A 12,901-nucleotide genomic window follows, 5' to 3' on the forward strand; every position below is an offset into this window, starting at 1 on the left:
CTTAGAATTTAAAGGAGTTCCAGTCGTGGGAAGGAAAGCAAAAATATAGGCTCAGTACCTGCAGATCAAGGTAACATGTGACTTTTATAAAACCTACCACGATTAGCTCCACAGTACAGTCATTTTCCTACTTCAAAGACTGCCTTGTCAGGACAACACTAAAGAATGTTTTAAAAGTGTGATGTATTTCTGGACAATACTGACAAGGCAGATTTCCACACTCCTTCCCTATATTTCCTGCTGGCTAGATCTCCCTGCTTTTTACCAGCCAAAATTCCTTTCTCCTCTAGTGTTAAACCCTTTCGCTATTTGTAGATCTATGCTCACACACCAACATTCCCTTCTAGTATTTCCCCTTCAGTCATCTCTTCCAATTGCCTAATCACTAAAGTGGGACTTGTTTTCAATGTTGTTTTCCGAACTCGCCGAACTTTAGCCCAGTATTTCCAGTGCTCGGAAGTTAATAAAGTACAACGAAATTATTCTAGTGAACTCTGCATGCTAAGAAGGTAATATCTCATCCCTCATCTTCATGAAGGACTGTTATATCCCTGTTTCATGCCAGCTGTTGCCTCTGAAAATCTGAGCTAAATGCAGGGCGATAAAATTCATGGGTGATTTTTAACACACTCTCAACACACACGCATACACATAGCTGCAGCAGTGTAAAGAGGTTGATAAACACGAGCAAGGCTGAAGAACTTTTGGGGGTCCTGCTGGATCCTGCCTAGAGGTGTCAGATCTGTAGCAAAGACAACCAGGAGGACAGATCTGTAGAAATGTAAACCTATGAATTAGCAAAATGACCCAGAGCATGCCTATGACTAAGTCGCCCCGGGTTTAACTAGTCTACAATGCCAAGACAGCTGAGCATTTGTATTCAAATCCTTGCTCCACAATGGGAATGTCATGAACACCCGGGATTATAATAAATCGTGTCACCTGGAATTAGAGCCTCTCTTCTGGCGCAAAAGCATAAAAAGCATTTGTTCAGTTCAGAATTCAATACAGTCGTAGCCTTGGTTAACGAACGACTTGCGAGTCGAACGTTTTGGATCCTGAACGCCGCAAACCCAGAAGTGAGTGTCCCAGTTTGCGAACGTTCTTTCGGAACCCGAATGTCCGGCAGGGCTTCTGCGGCTTCCAATCGGAAGCCACACCTTGGTTTCTGAACGTTTTGGAAGCCGAATGGACTTCCAGAACAGATTCCGTTCAGCTTCCAAGGTACCACTGTAATGGAAGTGGAAGGCTTTTTTTAAAAAAAGTTTGATGCAAATTGCTAGGCTTGCTGCAAAGAATTTCAACGTAAGATGGTTTTAAGATGGTCAACGCTGAGCTTGCCAAAAAGAGAAATATGCTTTTGAAACCTTTCCGCACACTATTTAGCGTCATCTCTGTCTTCCCTGAACACACCTTCTCAGTAATTAGACCAAATCCACAGGGCTATATGTGACTTTGGAGAACCAGCTCAGCAACAGATGGAAGAAGAAAGAAAGGCAACAACAAGGCAGTCTCTCGACTCTACTAGGATTTTAAATAGGAAAAGGAGAACTGCACTCACATTTCACAGATACAGAAATATGTGTTAGGATGCGCTTGAATTCTTCAGACAAAAACTCTTTGGTGTTGGCAGGCTTAGGTTTCAGGCTGCAATCCTATGCATGCTTACCTGGGAGTAAGTCTCCTTGAACTGAATAGGCCTGACGTATGAGTAGGCAGTCCAATAATTGAGTTCTGCTTTCCTAATAACACGTGTTGTTCTTTAAACACTTGGACTATAGTTTGCACTGTGCAGCGACAACAGCAAAATCAGAAATGCTGAACAGCTGCAGTGCCAATGCAATGCTTGTCAGTTCAGCTGTAGAACAAGAGTAACATTTAAATGGTTTAAAAATCATCATTGTATCATAACAAAGGCACATGACCCCTCTTAGCACAGGAACAGAATGAGCACAGAGACAACTGCACTGTACTTTGTTCTACTATCAATGCACCAGGAAAAAGCAAACACCACACAGAGATGACACTATGGCGATGTCCACAGGGATCATCTGTCTGCTGTGGGAGCTGCTTGAACAATGGCTCCCCCAGAATTGAAAAAGGGAAATTGTAGCACAAAACCAATGTGAACACTGAATAGGTAACCAAACCGGTTAGCATCTATTCACTGCTGTAATATATACACTAATGAAATAACCCCAGCAGTGCCAGACAAACTAAGGCTTAGATCTGACAAACTGCAAGGCATAATTTATTAGTGAAACAATTTGACGATATTCCACTATTACTTGCGGTGAACTAACCATATCCCAAAGAGGTCACCCACCGAAAGTGGCAAAGTGTATATTTGAGCCCCTACTCCTTTTTTCACAAACTGGTAACCTTGTCTGAAATATCACAGAACACTGCCTGGATGAATATACAGTCGTACCTTGGAAGTCAAACAGAATTCGTTCCGGAAGTCCATTCGACTTCCAAAACTAAACTGTGGCTCCTGCAGCCAACTGGAAGCTGCACCGGATGTTCGGCTTCCGAAAATGGTTCCAAAACTGGAACACTCACTTACGGCTTTCAATCGTCCAGGAGCCAATTTGTTCGGGAGCCAAGGTGTTGAGATCCGAGGTACGACTGTATCCGCACAATCGTGTGTGGATGGGGTGAGCCGCCATCTCATTGCTTGCGGGTGTCATTTTAGAGCAGAGGTATCCAACTTAATTCCCTCCCTAAGTTGTTTGATTCCAGCTCCCATCAGCCCAGCCAGCATTCCATCAGGGATGATGGGAACTGCAGTCAAAAAATTATCCAGAAGGAAACTCATTAGCTAGCCTGTTTGGGAACACTGGCGTAAGCAGTAGCCATACTCAAAAGAAGAAGAAATGCTCCTAACAGGTTTATGTTAGATAAATCCAAAAGTGAAGTCACATTATTTGCATAAATATAAAAACAATCCATAATGCTATAGAATGTGTTAATCTTTGCAATATGCTATATTCAGATTCATAATAAATTTGAGAAATTTGGCACTCACATTCATCTATGCACAGTTGCAGATGTGGCACAATATGAGGGATTTCTCTCTCTAGTATTTGCACTCAGCCATCGTCACGCTGTAGTTTGCACAACTGCAAAAAGGTGGTGCTGTAAACTACAATGTGAAGAGAGGCACAGGCTCCTTCATGCACACCCTATCACCACGGAGGGACAAGTTTGAATAGGCTGTGACAGACCTCTAGCTCCTCCACCTGCCAGACTCAGGGCCTCAGATCTTCTGGCCACTGCCTGCTTTCCTCCTCACTGGTTGGCCTAGGCCTCTGCTGCTGCTACTAGCACTGACATGGGTTATCATTAAGAGTCAGCCTGGGCACAGAGAGGAAGAGGAAGCTGCCCAGAAGCAACAGCCAGCCTCAGCATCTGTGAATAGGATGAAGAGCAGCAGCAGCACAGGGACAAGAAAGTTGACCAGAAACAGCAGCTCTCCTCCCTTGGGATCCACTGTTACTGCCGCCACCACCAATCAACATGAAGAGTGGCAGGAGCAGCAGTGCAGGGGGAAGCCACCCAGAAATGGCAGCTAGCCAGTCTTGGGTTCCGGAGCAGCATGGGGTGGAAAGGGGAAAGTCTAATCTCTAATGGGTTACTGTGGGGAAAACTGGGGAGACTAGGGAGAGTGGGAGGGGAGGGTTGGTGAGCACAGTAGGCAAGTGTGCAGCCCCAAGTCTTAACTAGTTATAGTTTGCATCTTGCACCCAAGTAAACTTTAGATTTGAATGAAAAAGTTATTTACTGTGACATAAGCATCAAGAGTTTCATGGCTTGAACTGCTACTTCATGGTCCCTGTCCAGAGTCATGGACACAAGTCGATCCTAATGGATGCAAACAAACATTAAGAAAGATGTAAAGATTCTGTTCTGGAGGTCTTTGCTGAAGAAGTTATACTTTTTCGACAGACTGCGTGCTTTTGAGATTACGCTGGTTTTTTCAGTTTGATTAAGCTAGAGTAAAATCTGTAAGTTGAGATGGCCACAATGAAATGCATGCAGGGAGAGAGAAGAATAACTCCTTAGTGACCCATATTTGAAAAGCAAATAAGCATTGTGTTTGTGACATAGAACTCATGGCCCAGAACTGTTCCACAATTTTTTTTAGTTCGGGTGGTGATTGCTCTGACTTGCAATGGATGGTTTGTAGCACCCCCTGCAGGCTTCAAGATCAGAATTCTTCAGTTTAAAGGTGTCACTGATATCTCAAGTTGGTACAGTGGACACTTGGGTTGTGAATGTGATCTGTGTGGGAGGCACGTTCGCAACCCGCAGAGCTGCGTCTGCACACATGCGGGTCGTGATTCAGCACTTCTGCGCATGCGTGAGAGCCGAAACCCAGAATAAACCCATTCCGCTACTTCCGGGTTCGACGTGGTGCGCAACCCAAAAACGCGCAACCTGAAGCGTCTGTAACCCGAGGTATGACTGTAAATCCCAAATACATAGATGAGTCTCACTATTGCAGAGATAGTCAAAAGTACAAAAACACAGCTTCCCTTAACTGGGATCACTTTAAAAAAGAAGAAGCACTTTTAGTCTTTTCTGATAATAGTTCAATAGACTACATCATTAGAAGTTTTATTTTCACATTCCAAAACTCCGGCCTTATTAATTTCCCTTCTGTTTTGTTGCCAAGTGATCCATGTCACAACAAACAAGACTGGAGTATGGCACAAAAATATATTAGAAACATTCCAATACTTGTCTATTAGTATATACATACGGAAAGGATCCAAAATGTTCTACCATTTTTTTTACATTAATTGGTCTCATGTGGTCATTGAAGACAAGCTTTATAAATGGGAATGGGTTGTCTGTACTTTAATTACGAGTTTAAAAAAATAATAATCCCCATCTATTTCAAGAAAAAGGAATGTCCTCCCTTTTGTAGAACATGATTCAAGACTATGATTCAAAGTCCCCAATGATTCAATCTTCGATCCTGGCATTCTTGACTGCAAAGTACCAAAACATCCTGCAAACACTGACATATACTAGCAATGCATACAATGTTTCACGTCTCTGCACAGCAATTCAAACAAAGTTGATGAAAACAAAAGACAAGGCTCCAAATGGGTTGTGTTCATATGAACCTCTCTCTAAATAAGAACCTGTTTTTCAAAGCCTGCTTTCTGTCCAAAGAGGAATACTAAACCAAGTCCGATCTGCTCTGATCTGTCCTCTTTCAATGTGGCAACATGATCAGGGCACCGTCCTTTAAGGCTTCTTGCCTGAGAGCCAAGGAATCTCCATTAGTGTTAAATGGATGTAGACTGGAGGTCAGGCAGTCATCGTAATTTTGTGTGATTAGGAACAGCTTTCCAGCAATAATGGCAAAACCACAGCATGCCTATCCCATGGAGCAAACATGTAAAAAGGAAGGCTTGCACCTTCCAACTTCACAGATCGGGTATGTCTAAAGCTATGTCTTGGTTATGTCTATAAACTAAAGCTAGTTTAACTCACCTCCTTTTCCCAGAGAAGCCTGGGAACTGAATTCTTGTGAGGAGCCCTACCACCCTAGCCAAACTAAAACTCCCAGGATTGGGTCATGGGGAGAAGGGAAACCATGTCATTTAAAGTCACGTATATACAATATACCCTTGTATATCAGCTATAAAACACTTCCCATTTAAAGCTATATGTAATTTACACCTTGTACACCATTGATAGGCCTAAAGTGATACAGGATTCAGGGTTCAGCTTTGAAAATGGTCAGCCCTCCAAGGCAAACCAACCAGAATATTCAATCTGGGAGACACTTATTGCTCAAGCTCACCTTGAACCTGCAAGTGAAGAGATCCATTTTACAACCCAGCGCTTTCTGGCCAAATATTCCCTGCAGGCCCTGAAGGCACTTCAGTCGGACGTCAGGTTGCTGGAATACAAGATGAAATAGAAGATGAAGTTCACTGATGAGACTATGCAACTACTGGAGTTATTCAAAGGACAAAAAAAATTCAACTGGCACTCGGCAAACATTTTCCCCAAACTATGACCATTGTACAGTCAACAGAGCACCATTCATGCACAAAACTGAGGTATCAGCAGGCTTGAGGCAACCCTGACAATTACAGAACTACAAAAATCTGCAGCGGGGTGGGTGGGAATAAGAGGGAAACAAACCTCCCCAAACAGACTGATGAGGGCTGATCACACTCAGTGGCCACCCAACAGGATATGCCTACTATGAAAGGAAAGGAAGGAATGGAAAACCAGAGCAGAAAGAGGAATGGGAAACTGGGAGATGGTTGGTTAGCTGGTTTGAACCCTGAACAAGAGAACTCGACGCTGCAGTATTTTGTTGCAGGTCCCACTTGTGCATATGAGTAGCAAACTCAGGTGCTCAGATGTGATGACTTGCGTATGCTCTTCGCAATAAGCACCCTCTGCTCACTCAGAGAGATATTTACAGTTCTTTATTTTACATATGTAGAAGCAGCACAGTACAATCATGCATCTGAATCATCCGGTTCAGATTTGGGGAGTAGTCTTCTCCGGCTTCTCCTCCAACAGAAAAGGCGGGGAGGGGAAGCTTCATGGGACTTTTCTGATCCTTGCGCTTAAACCCTCTCCTTTCCTGTGCAGAAGGCACAGGCATAATCTCTTCGTCTGCTCCTGAACTTCCTGTGCGGTGCTGGGGCTCTGCTTCAGCATCCGAGAGCCTTCCCGCCTCCTGGCTCTCTCCCTCTTCCCCTTCCATCACTTCCTCTCTGTCTCCTTCTGACTGTTCCGGCTCTGACTCATCTCCTCCCTTCCCCCCCCCAACTCAAAGGCGTTCCTTGCCAGTCCCGTGACATCAGGTGGCTATGCAACCGAAACAGGATTGCGAAGAAATAGCAGCGAGTGATTAGCACACTCTGGGGAACCTCAAGGAAGTAGAGGGGAACGCTTTAGGGGTTTTCCCTAAAGGGGCAAAAAACAAATAAACCCCAACCTGTATCCTATTTGCACATTCCTGGAATCAATTGCCACTGAACTCAACAGAGCTCACTCCTGCCTCACTCAAGGCACATACGATGTTGTGTTCAATTATTGCAACAAAGTGCTTTACTTTAAAAGCAAAATAAAACAAGAATGCCTTTTCAACAAAGAAGAGTTGTTATGCAAGAAATCTATAAAGCCATAGGTGTCCGTATATGTCAAAATTAAATTAAATTAGTGGCAAGGCAACAAAAGTAGATTTTGTGTTCCTTTATGGTCACCAAGAGGTCTATGCTTTTCCAAACTAAAAAACCCTGTTTTTTAGCATGGTTTTAACAGTTTTAGAATGCTTCCTTTTAAAAACTTCAGATGTGCTTGTTGCCCTGGACTCTTTTGGGAGGAACAGAGGGATATAAATCCAATACATAAAAATGTTTGAAAGATAAACACTCACCCATTTATTATGCAGTGTTCTGGGACATCACTGCCCTTGCTATATTTTAACCTACTTCTTGTAAACCTCAGTTTCATGCAGACACCTATCTGGATGGCATGTACCACTTTGTATGCTTAGATTAAAGTGGGTGCATTAATGCTTATTATATTGTTATTGTAGGCTGGTGGGTTTCTTTTTTCTTTCCTCTCACTCTTCCCCTCTCATTCTTTTTTAAACCCCCCTTTCTTTCTTTCTTTCTTTCTTTCTTTCTTTGTTATTTCAAATATCAATTAAAAAGAAATCACTTTTTCAACTTCTTGGGATTCCGCCTGATTGCGTTAACTTTTTTCTCAACTGTCGAGGAAAAAAAATACTCACTTTATCATACAGCATCCATCCTATATATTTCAAGTAACTATCCGTTAAGAACCGATCAGGATAAGTTGTCATCCAACAGGCAATTTCTTCAATGCAAATGGCCCGGATTTCTGGAATAATATCACTTCAAAATAAAATAAAAATGGAACACTGTTCACTGTTTAATTGCAGTACAGATTTTTGTTAAGGAAAAAAATTCAACAGAACAAAAGTATTCTTGAAACATTATTTTAAAAATTATATTACTTGCTATCACTTAAGCAATATGTGAGGGCAGGCAGTAGAATATGTGAACACTGAGGCCATGCGAATGGTCACATATGCAGGACCATTACTTGATGCTGCAGAATATGCATATCCTGTGAGGGAGCCCCAAGTAGAATGAATCCCATCATCCAGTCTGTCCTTGAGATGCCCATATCCTGACCAGAGACTCCTTCCAAGTACATAAAGGTTCTTACCGATAGCGTTGCAAAAAGGTCCCTTTGAAAATAGCATTCATCATGTTCTCTATGTCCAGGTGTTTCTGTTCATACTGAAACGAAAACAATTGAACAGTCTCTTCCTATAGGCAAGGCCTTATCTCTATGCTTAATCTCATTTCACTGAAATTGCACAGATTAAATACCACCTCATTTTTTTCAAACTGAGATATAATGAAAGGTTGGAAGGGATAAGGATACAACAGAAGATAGTTATATATATTTTTTCCTTTCCTCAATAACTCAGCTAGAATACCTGCTTCATCACTAATATTTATTTAACCTGTTGGTTCACATCTTAATCTTCACTTGTAAATGAATAGCGGAACAACAGGGCTAATGTTATCCTATAATCAAATGTAATGCTTGCCTGTACAATTTTTTACACTTTCTATTAATCAAAACTGTGATGACTGTGGTAATCGGCTTGGTTCTATGTTCTAAGTATAGATAAAGACATAGCCTTGTGTGTGAGGGGGGGAGCAGGAATACTTGGTTTTTTCCTTTCAAAAATGGCTGAAAACAAGGCCAAGGGTTTCAGGGTGATCTCGCTCTCCAAGATGCAGGAAAGACTGGAACAAGATAAGGATGTATGCTGGGGTTGGAGGAAGAAGATGTGTGTAAACACTGACAACACAGCTGATCAGATGCAACTGTTGAACTTTGGATGGCACAGTTACAAAAAAAACCCTTCAGGAAAACAGTCCAGACAGCCACAAACAAGACTGTTGAAGCTAAGAACAGCTCCATGGGGAAATTCCCCCTTAAGGAGCAAAGGACCATGTCAGCACCTGGTGGGGGCAAGGAATTATATTATTAATTATTATTATTATTATTATTATTATTATTATTACTACTACTACTACCCCACCCATCTGGCTGGGTTTCCCCTTTTTTATTAATAATAAAAAAGTGATAAAACATCAAACATTAAAAAGTTCCCTAAACAGGGCTGCCTTCAGATGCCTTCTAAAAGTCAGATAGTTGTTTATTTCCTTGACCAATGAGGGAACTGCCAGAAGGCCCTCAGAGCTGGACCTCAGTGTCTGGGCTGAACTGGGCTGAACTGGACTGGGTGGAGATGCTACTTTAGGGAATAGGAGGGCATGCCAAAAAGACAAACCAAGTCGTGGCTATGCCTAGGGGGTAGTGGCCATCGAACTCCAGAACCATGTAACAAGCCAACTCCACCTCACAACAAATTGGAGATCAAACAGCATGTGCACACCTGAACTCCAGCCTTGGGAAGAGAGCCAGATAAAACTAAAGGCTGGCCACTTTTAGGTGTGTGGTTGTAAGTACACATGAATTAGGACTGTAACAATTTTTTAAAAATTAGGAAACCCGCTGCTACCTAAGAGCTCTGTTTAAGTGTGGTAACAAGGATTGTTACTGGAAATAGAGGAAGCTTCGTTTAGAAACTTTACTTGAGAAAAAAATCCTGTGGTCTTGGGTCTCCCCAAGTCACCCACTACCAGGTAAAGTGGTCTGATCACTCACTAAAGCAAAGGCTATTGGATAACTTTGTGATCCTCCATCCAAGGAATCCATGCCTTTCCACACCACAAATACCATCTTGTTTTGGGATTGTCACACTCTCAGTGAATGCACATGACTGGCACATGAGTCTTGAGAGTCTTTAGGGGGCGATGTGCCAGTATTCAACGCAATCTTCACATTCTAGCACCATATTGCAATATGATGAAACAAGCAACACTATGCCAATCAGTGATTCAGAATTCATTTCCTCTCCTTAGATTGAGAGAATAGGAAAACGTTTGGCGTGAGCCGCTCATGCAGACCACCTCAAATTGAAATCCAGTCACCAGCAATTACAAATAGGGATTTTTACAAACTGTCATCGATTTCCAAGGGGAAATTTATCCTACCTCTTTTTTCTTCTTCTCTAGCTGGTCCAGTCTAGTATTGGTCCTTTTGCCTGTAGTCCTGTTTTTTTCTACCTCGTATAATCTTTCCAGGTTATGCTTGCTGACATCTATACTTACAATGAGGTTTACAAGTGCTGTTAGAAGCTTCATAGCTGGAAACAAAGAAAAATCAACATATTTTATGTGTTTCAAAAAACTTTGATAAAGGTCAATAGTCATTTTGCTTCATTGCCTGATCATAACCACGGCTGTGAGTTGTATAATTTGTTTTGGTTATGGAATTATTTTCTTTTCTTGGAATTATTTTCTTATTAAGAGTAATGAGTTCTTGGTCCCTTTTTTTTTTACTTAATATTTTGGCAGTGTTTTATTTTACAATACATAATCAGGAACTCCTAATGTGATTAAAATATGACCAGTGACTACTTTATATATTTGTTAGTGTTTATCTTGATGTTTTGCAGTCACTACCGAGTAAACTATACTCTGAAACTTCCCACAATAGTGACCTGAACAGCTGAAATGAGAGATGTGGGGAAATTTGCAAGGTCTGCTTTTTTAACTGCTGCAGCGCTGTGATCGGAGAAGCTGCACCACATGAAAATCAGGCTGACAGGAATAGACCTGCTGACAACCTATCCCTGCCCAAACCCTACACCAGGCATGTCCAAAGTCCATTGTGGGGGCCTAATCCGGCCCACCGGTTGGTTTAATCCGGCCTCTGTGGCAGTTTATTTCCTGGTCGGCCCTTTGGTCGGTCCTCATGGCCCTTCACTTCATCAAATCTGGCCCTCTTAAAAGTCTGGACACCCCTGCCCTACACCTTAACCAGCTTCGCCAGTACAAGCTACCAAATGTACTACTTCTGAAAAATCATGACAGGTCCAGTTGTGCATACCTGCTAATGTGCTGGTGTGCCGGAATGCTCTGACCATGGACTCTGCCAGGCCCGAAAGGAGAGAGATGATGGTGTCCATCAAATAGTTGTCATAGAGGATGCTGAACTGACACTGCTGCACCAATACGGAAGTGAAATCGCAAAAATTAGTCCTGAACTTCTTCCAGTAGGGCCCTGCCTTCACGAGCGGGTAGTCCTTATCATCCTACAAGAGGTATAAAACAAGCTGTTAATTAAATCTGTATACCGCCTGATACCCCCAGGTCTCAGGGTGGTTCACAGGATAAAATCACAATATAAAAGCACAAAATACATAATCAAAATACAAAAACAGAAACCACCCAACAACCCCCTATGACAAAAACTTGCCCTACTTCTTTATCATAATTATTTGAGTTATTGCCCACCCTTCACCATAAGGTCTCAGAACTTCCGAAGGCAGTGGAATGACCAAGAGGCCCCCCTCTGCTGATCAAATACACCAAATACATTCTGTAAGGAAGGAAGTAATCTTCCACGTTTTTTGGTGCCTACGTCCAACACTAATTTGAGCACCTTGAATTGGGACTCAGGAACAAACTGACATCCACAGTGCAGCTGTTTCAAAACAGATGTTATGGGGATTGTAAACGGGACCACAGGGAGTAGTAATCTGGCTGCTGCATTTTGGAACAGTTGAAGTTCCTGAGTCATCTTCAAGAGTGGTTCCATATACAGTCTGGAAGTTCACAGAGCATGGAGTACAATGGCCAAGTGTATGGGAAATGCATCCAGAAGACAAAAATGTACCGAAGAGTTAGTGATCTGACACGGTTACCCTTCCTGCCTCTGTTCCTTCCCCCAAGCTCACTGCACAGAATAATACAGTCGTACCTTGGAAGTCGAATGAAATCCATTCCGGAAGTCCGTTCGACTTCCAAAACGTTCGGAAACCAAAGTGCAGCTTCTGACTGACTGCAGGAAGTTCCTGCAGCCAATTGGAAGCCCCGTCAGTCGTTAGGCTTCCAAAAATAGTTCGCAAACCGGAACAGTCACTTCCGGGTTTGCGGCGTTCAGGAGCCAAAATGCTCAAGAACTAAGTTGTTTGAAAACCAAGGTAGGACTGTACTGTACAAGAGATCAGCACTGTACTAGAAGGATGCTCTGGTCACTACATTTTGTAAGAGTGTATTCCATAGTTTAACTACTTCCGATTTTCAGCTTCACTAGACAAACTCAAGTTCTAGTGCTATGAGCAAGAGGAAAGCTTCTCCCCATCCACTTCTGACGCATATGGAATTCTGTACAAGTTACTTTCCATGAACAGAACTAATACGGCTGAAAGCCAGCCCAAGCGGCAGCTGCCACCTTAGACCCAGCCCTCATCATCAGCTCAGAGAAGGACTATACTAGCTTCAGGCTTCAGCAGTGGAACACTACTTCCCACATCTCCCTTTTCCCTGCACTATGACGGCTGAGGGTGGCAGTCTGATCCTAGGAGCACTGCCTAGGTCTTAGTTTCGAACAATCCTCACTGACTGTCCATGTTTTGCCTCCTTGCATGAAGGTCATTCTAGACTATTTGGTTAAAGGGAAGAGAACTGAAGGGTGCTATGCAACTCGGTGGAAAGAGGAAGCAGGAGACATTGCTAATAATTTTGCAAAACGGGTAATAAATGAATAACCAGAACACTCCTGTTGGGAGTTTTACACATCGCAAAACTGGCTTATGCTCACAGAAAGACCCTGGAATCAGTTTTTGGATAGGTAAAGCAGCAAAAAAAACAGCCTTGTTGAAGCTTGATCTGGCCTGTGACTGGATAGGACACACCTTGGGAACCCCCGGTACCCTATCGTAAGTCCCAATGGAAGA

The 12,901-nt window shown here is 42.6% G+C and overlaps 1 protein-coding gene across 5 annotated transcripts in view; it reads right to left on the bottom strand.

Annotated features, from left to right (window-relative positions):
* The window catches only part of LOC128411720 (cohesin subunit SA-2-like), a 57,445-nt gene that overhangs the window by 32,870 nt on the left and 11,674 nt on the right, over window positions 1–12,901 (bottom strand). For all 5 annotated transcript variants that reach the window (XM_053384076.1, XM_053384075.1, XM_053384077.1 and 2 more), the window contains 6 exons: window positions 11,050–11,254; window positions 10,152–10,303; window positions 8,242–8,315; window positions 7,781–7,904; window positions 5,822–5,920; window positions 3,785–3,864 (listed from right to left, as the gene is read on the bottom strand). In XM_053384076.1, the coding sequence (XP_053240051.1) occupies window positions 3,785–3,864; window positions 5,822–5,920; window positions 7,781–7,904; window positions 8,242–8,315; window positions 10,152–10,303; window positions 11,050–11,254 (734 nt within the window). The remainder of the gene's footprint in view (window positions 1–3,784; window positions 3,865–5,821; window positions 5,921–7,780; window positions 7,905–8,241; window positions 8,316–10,151; window positions 10,304–11,049; window positions 11,255–12,901) is intronic.

The sequence above is a fragment of the Podarcis raffonei genome, chromosome 4, assembly GCF_027172205.1.
Source record: "Podarcis raffonei isolate rPodRaf1 chromosome 4, rPodRaf1.pri, whole genome shotgun sequence".
Classification (NCBI taxonomy): domain Eukaryota; kingdom Metazoa; phylum Chordata; class Lepidosauria; order Squamata; family Lacertidae; genus Podarcis; species Podarcis raffonei.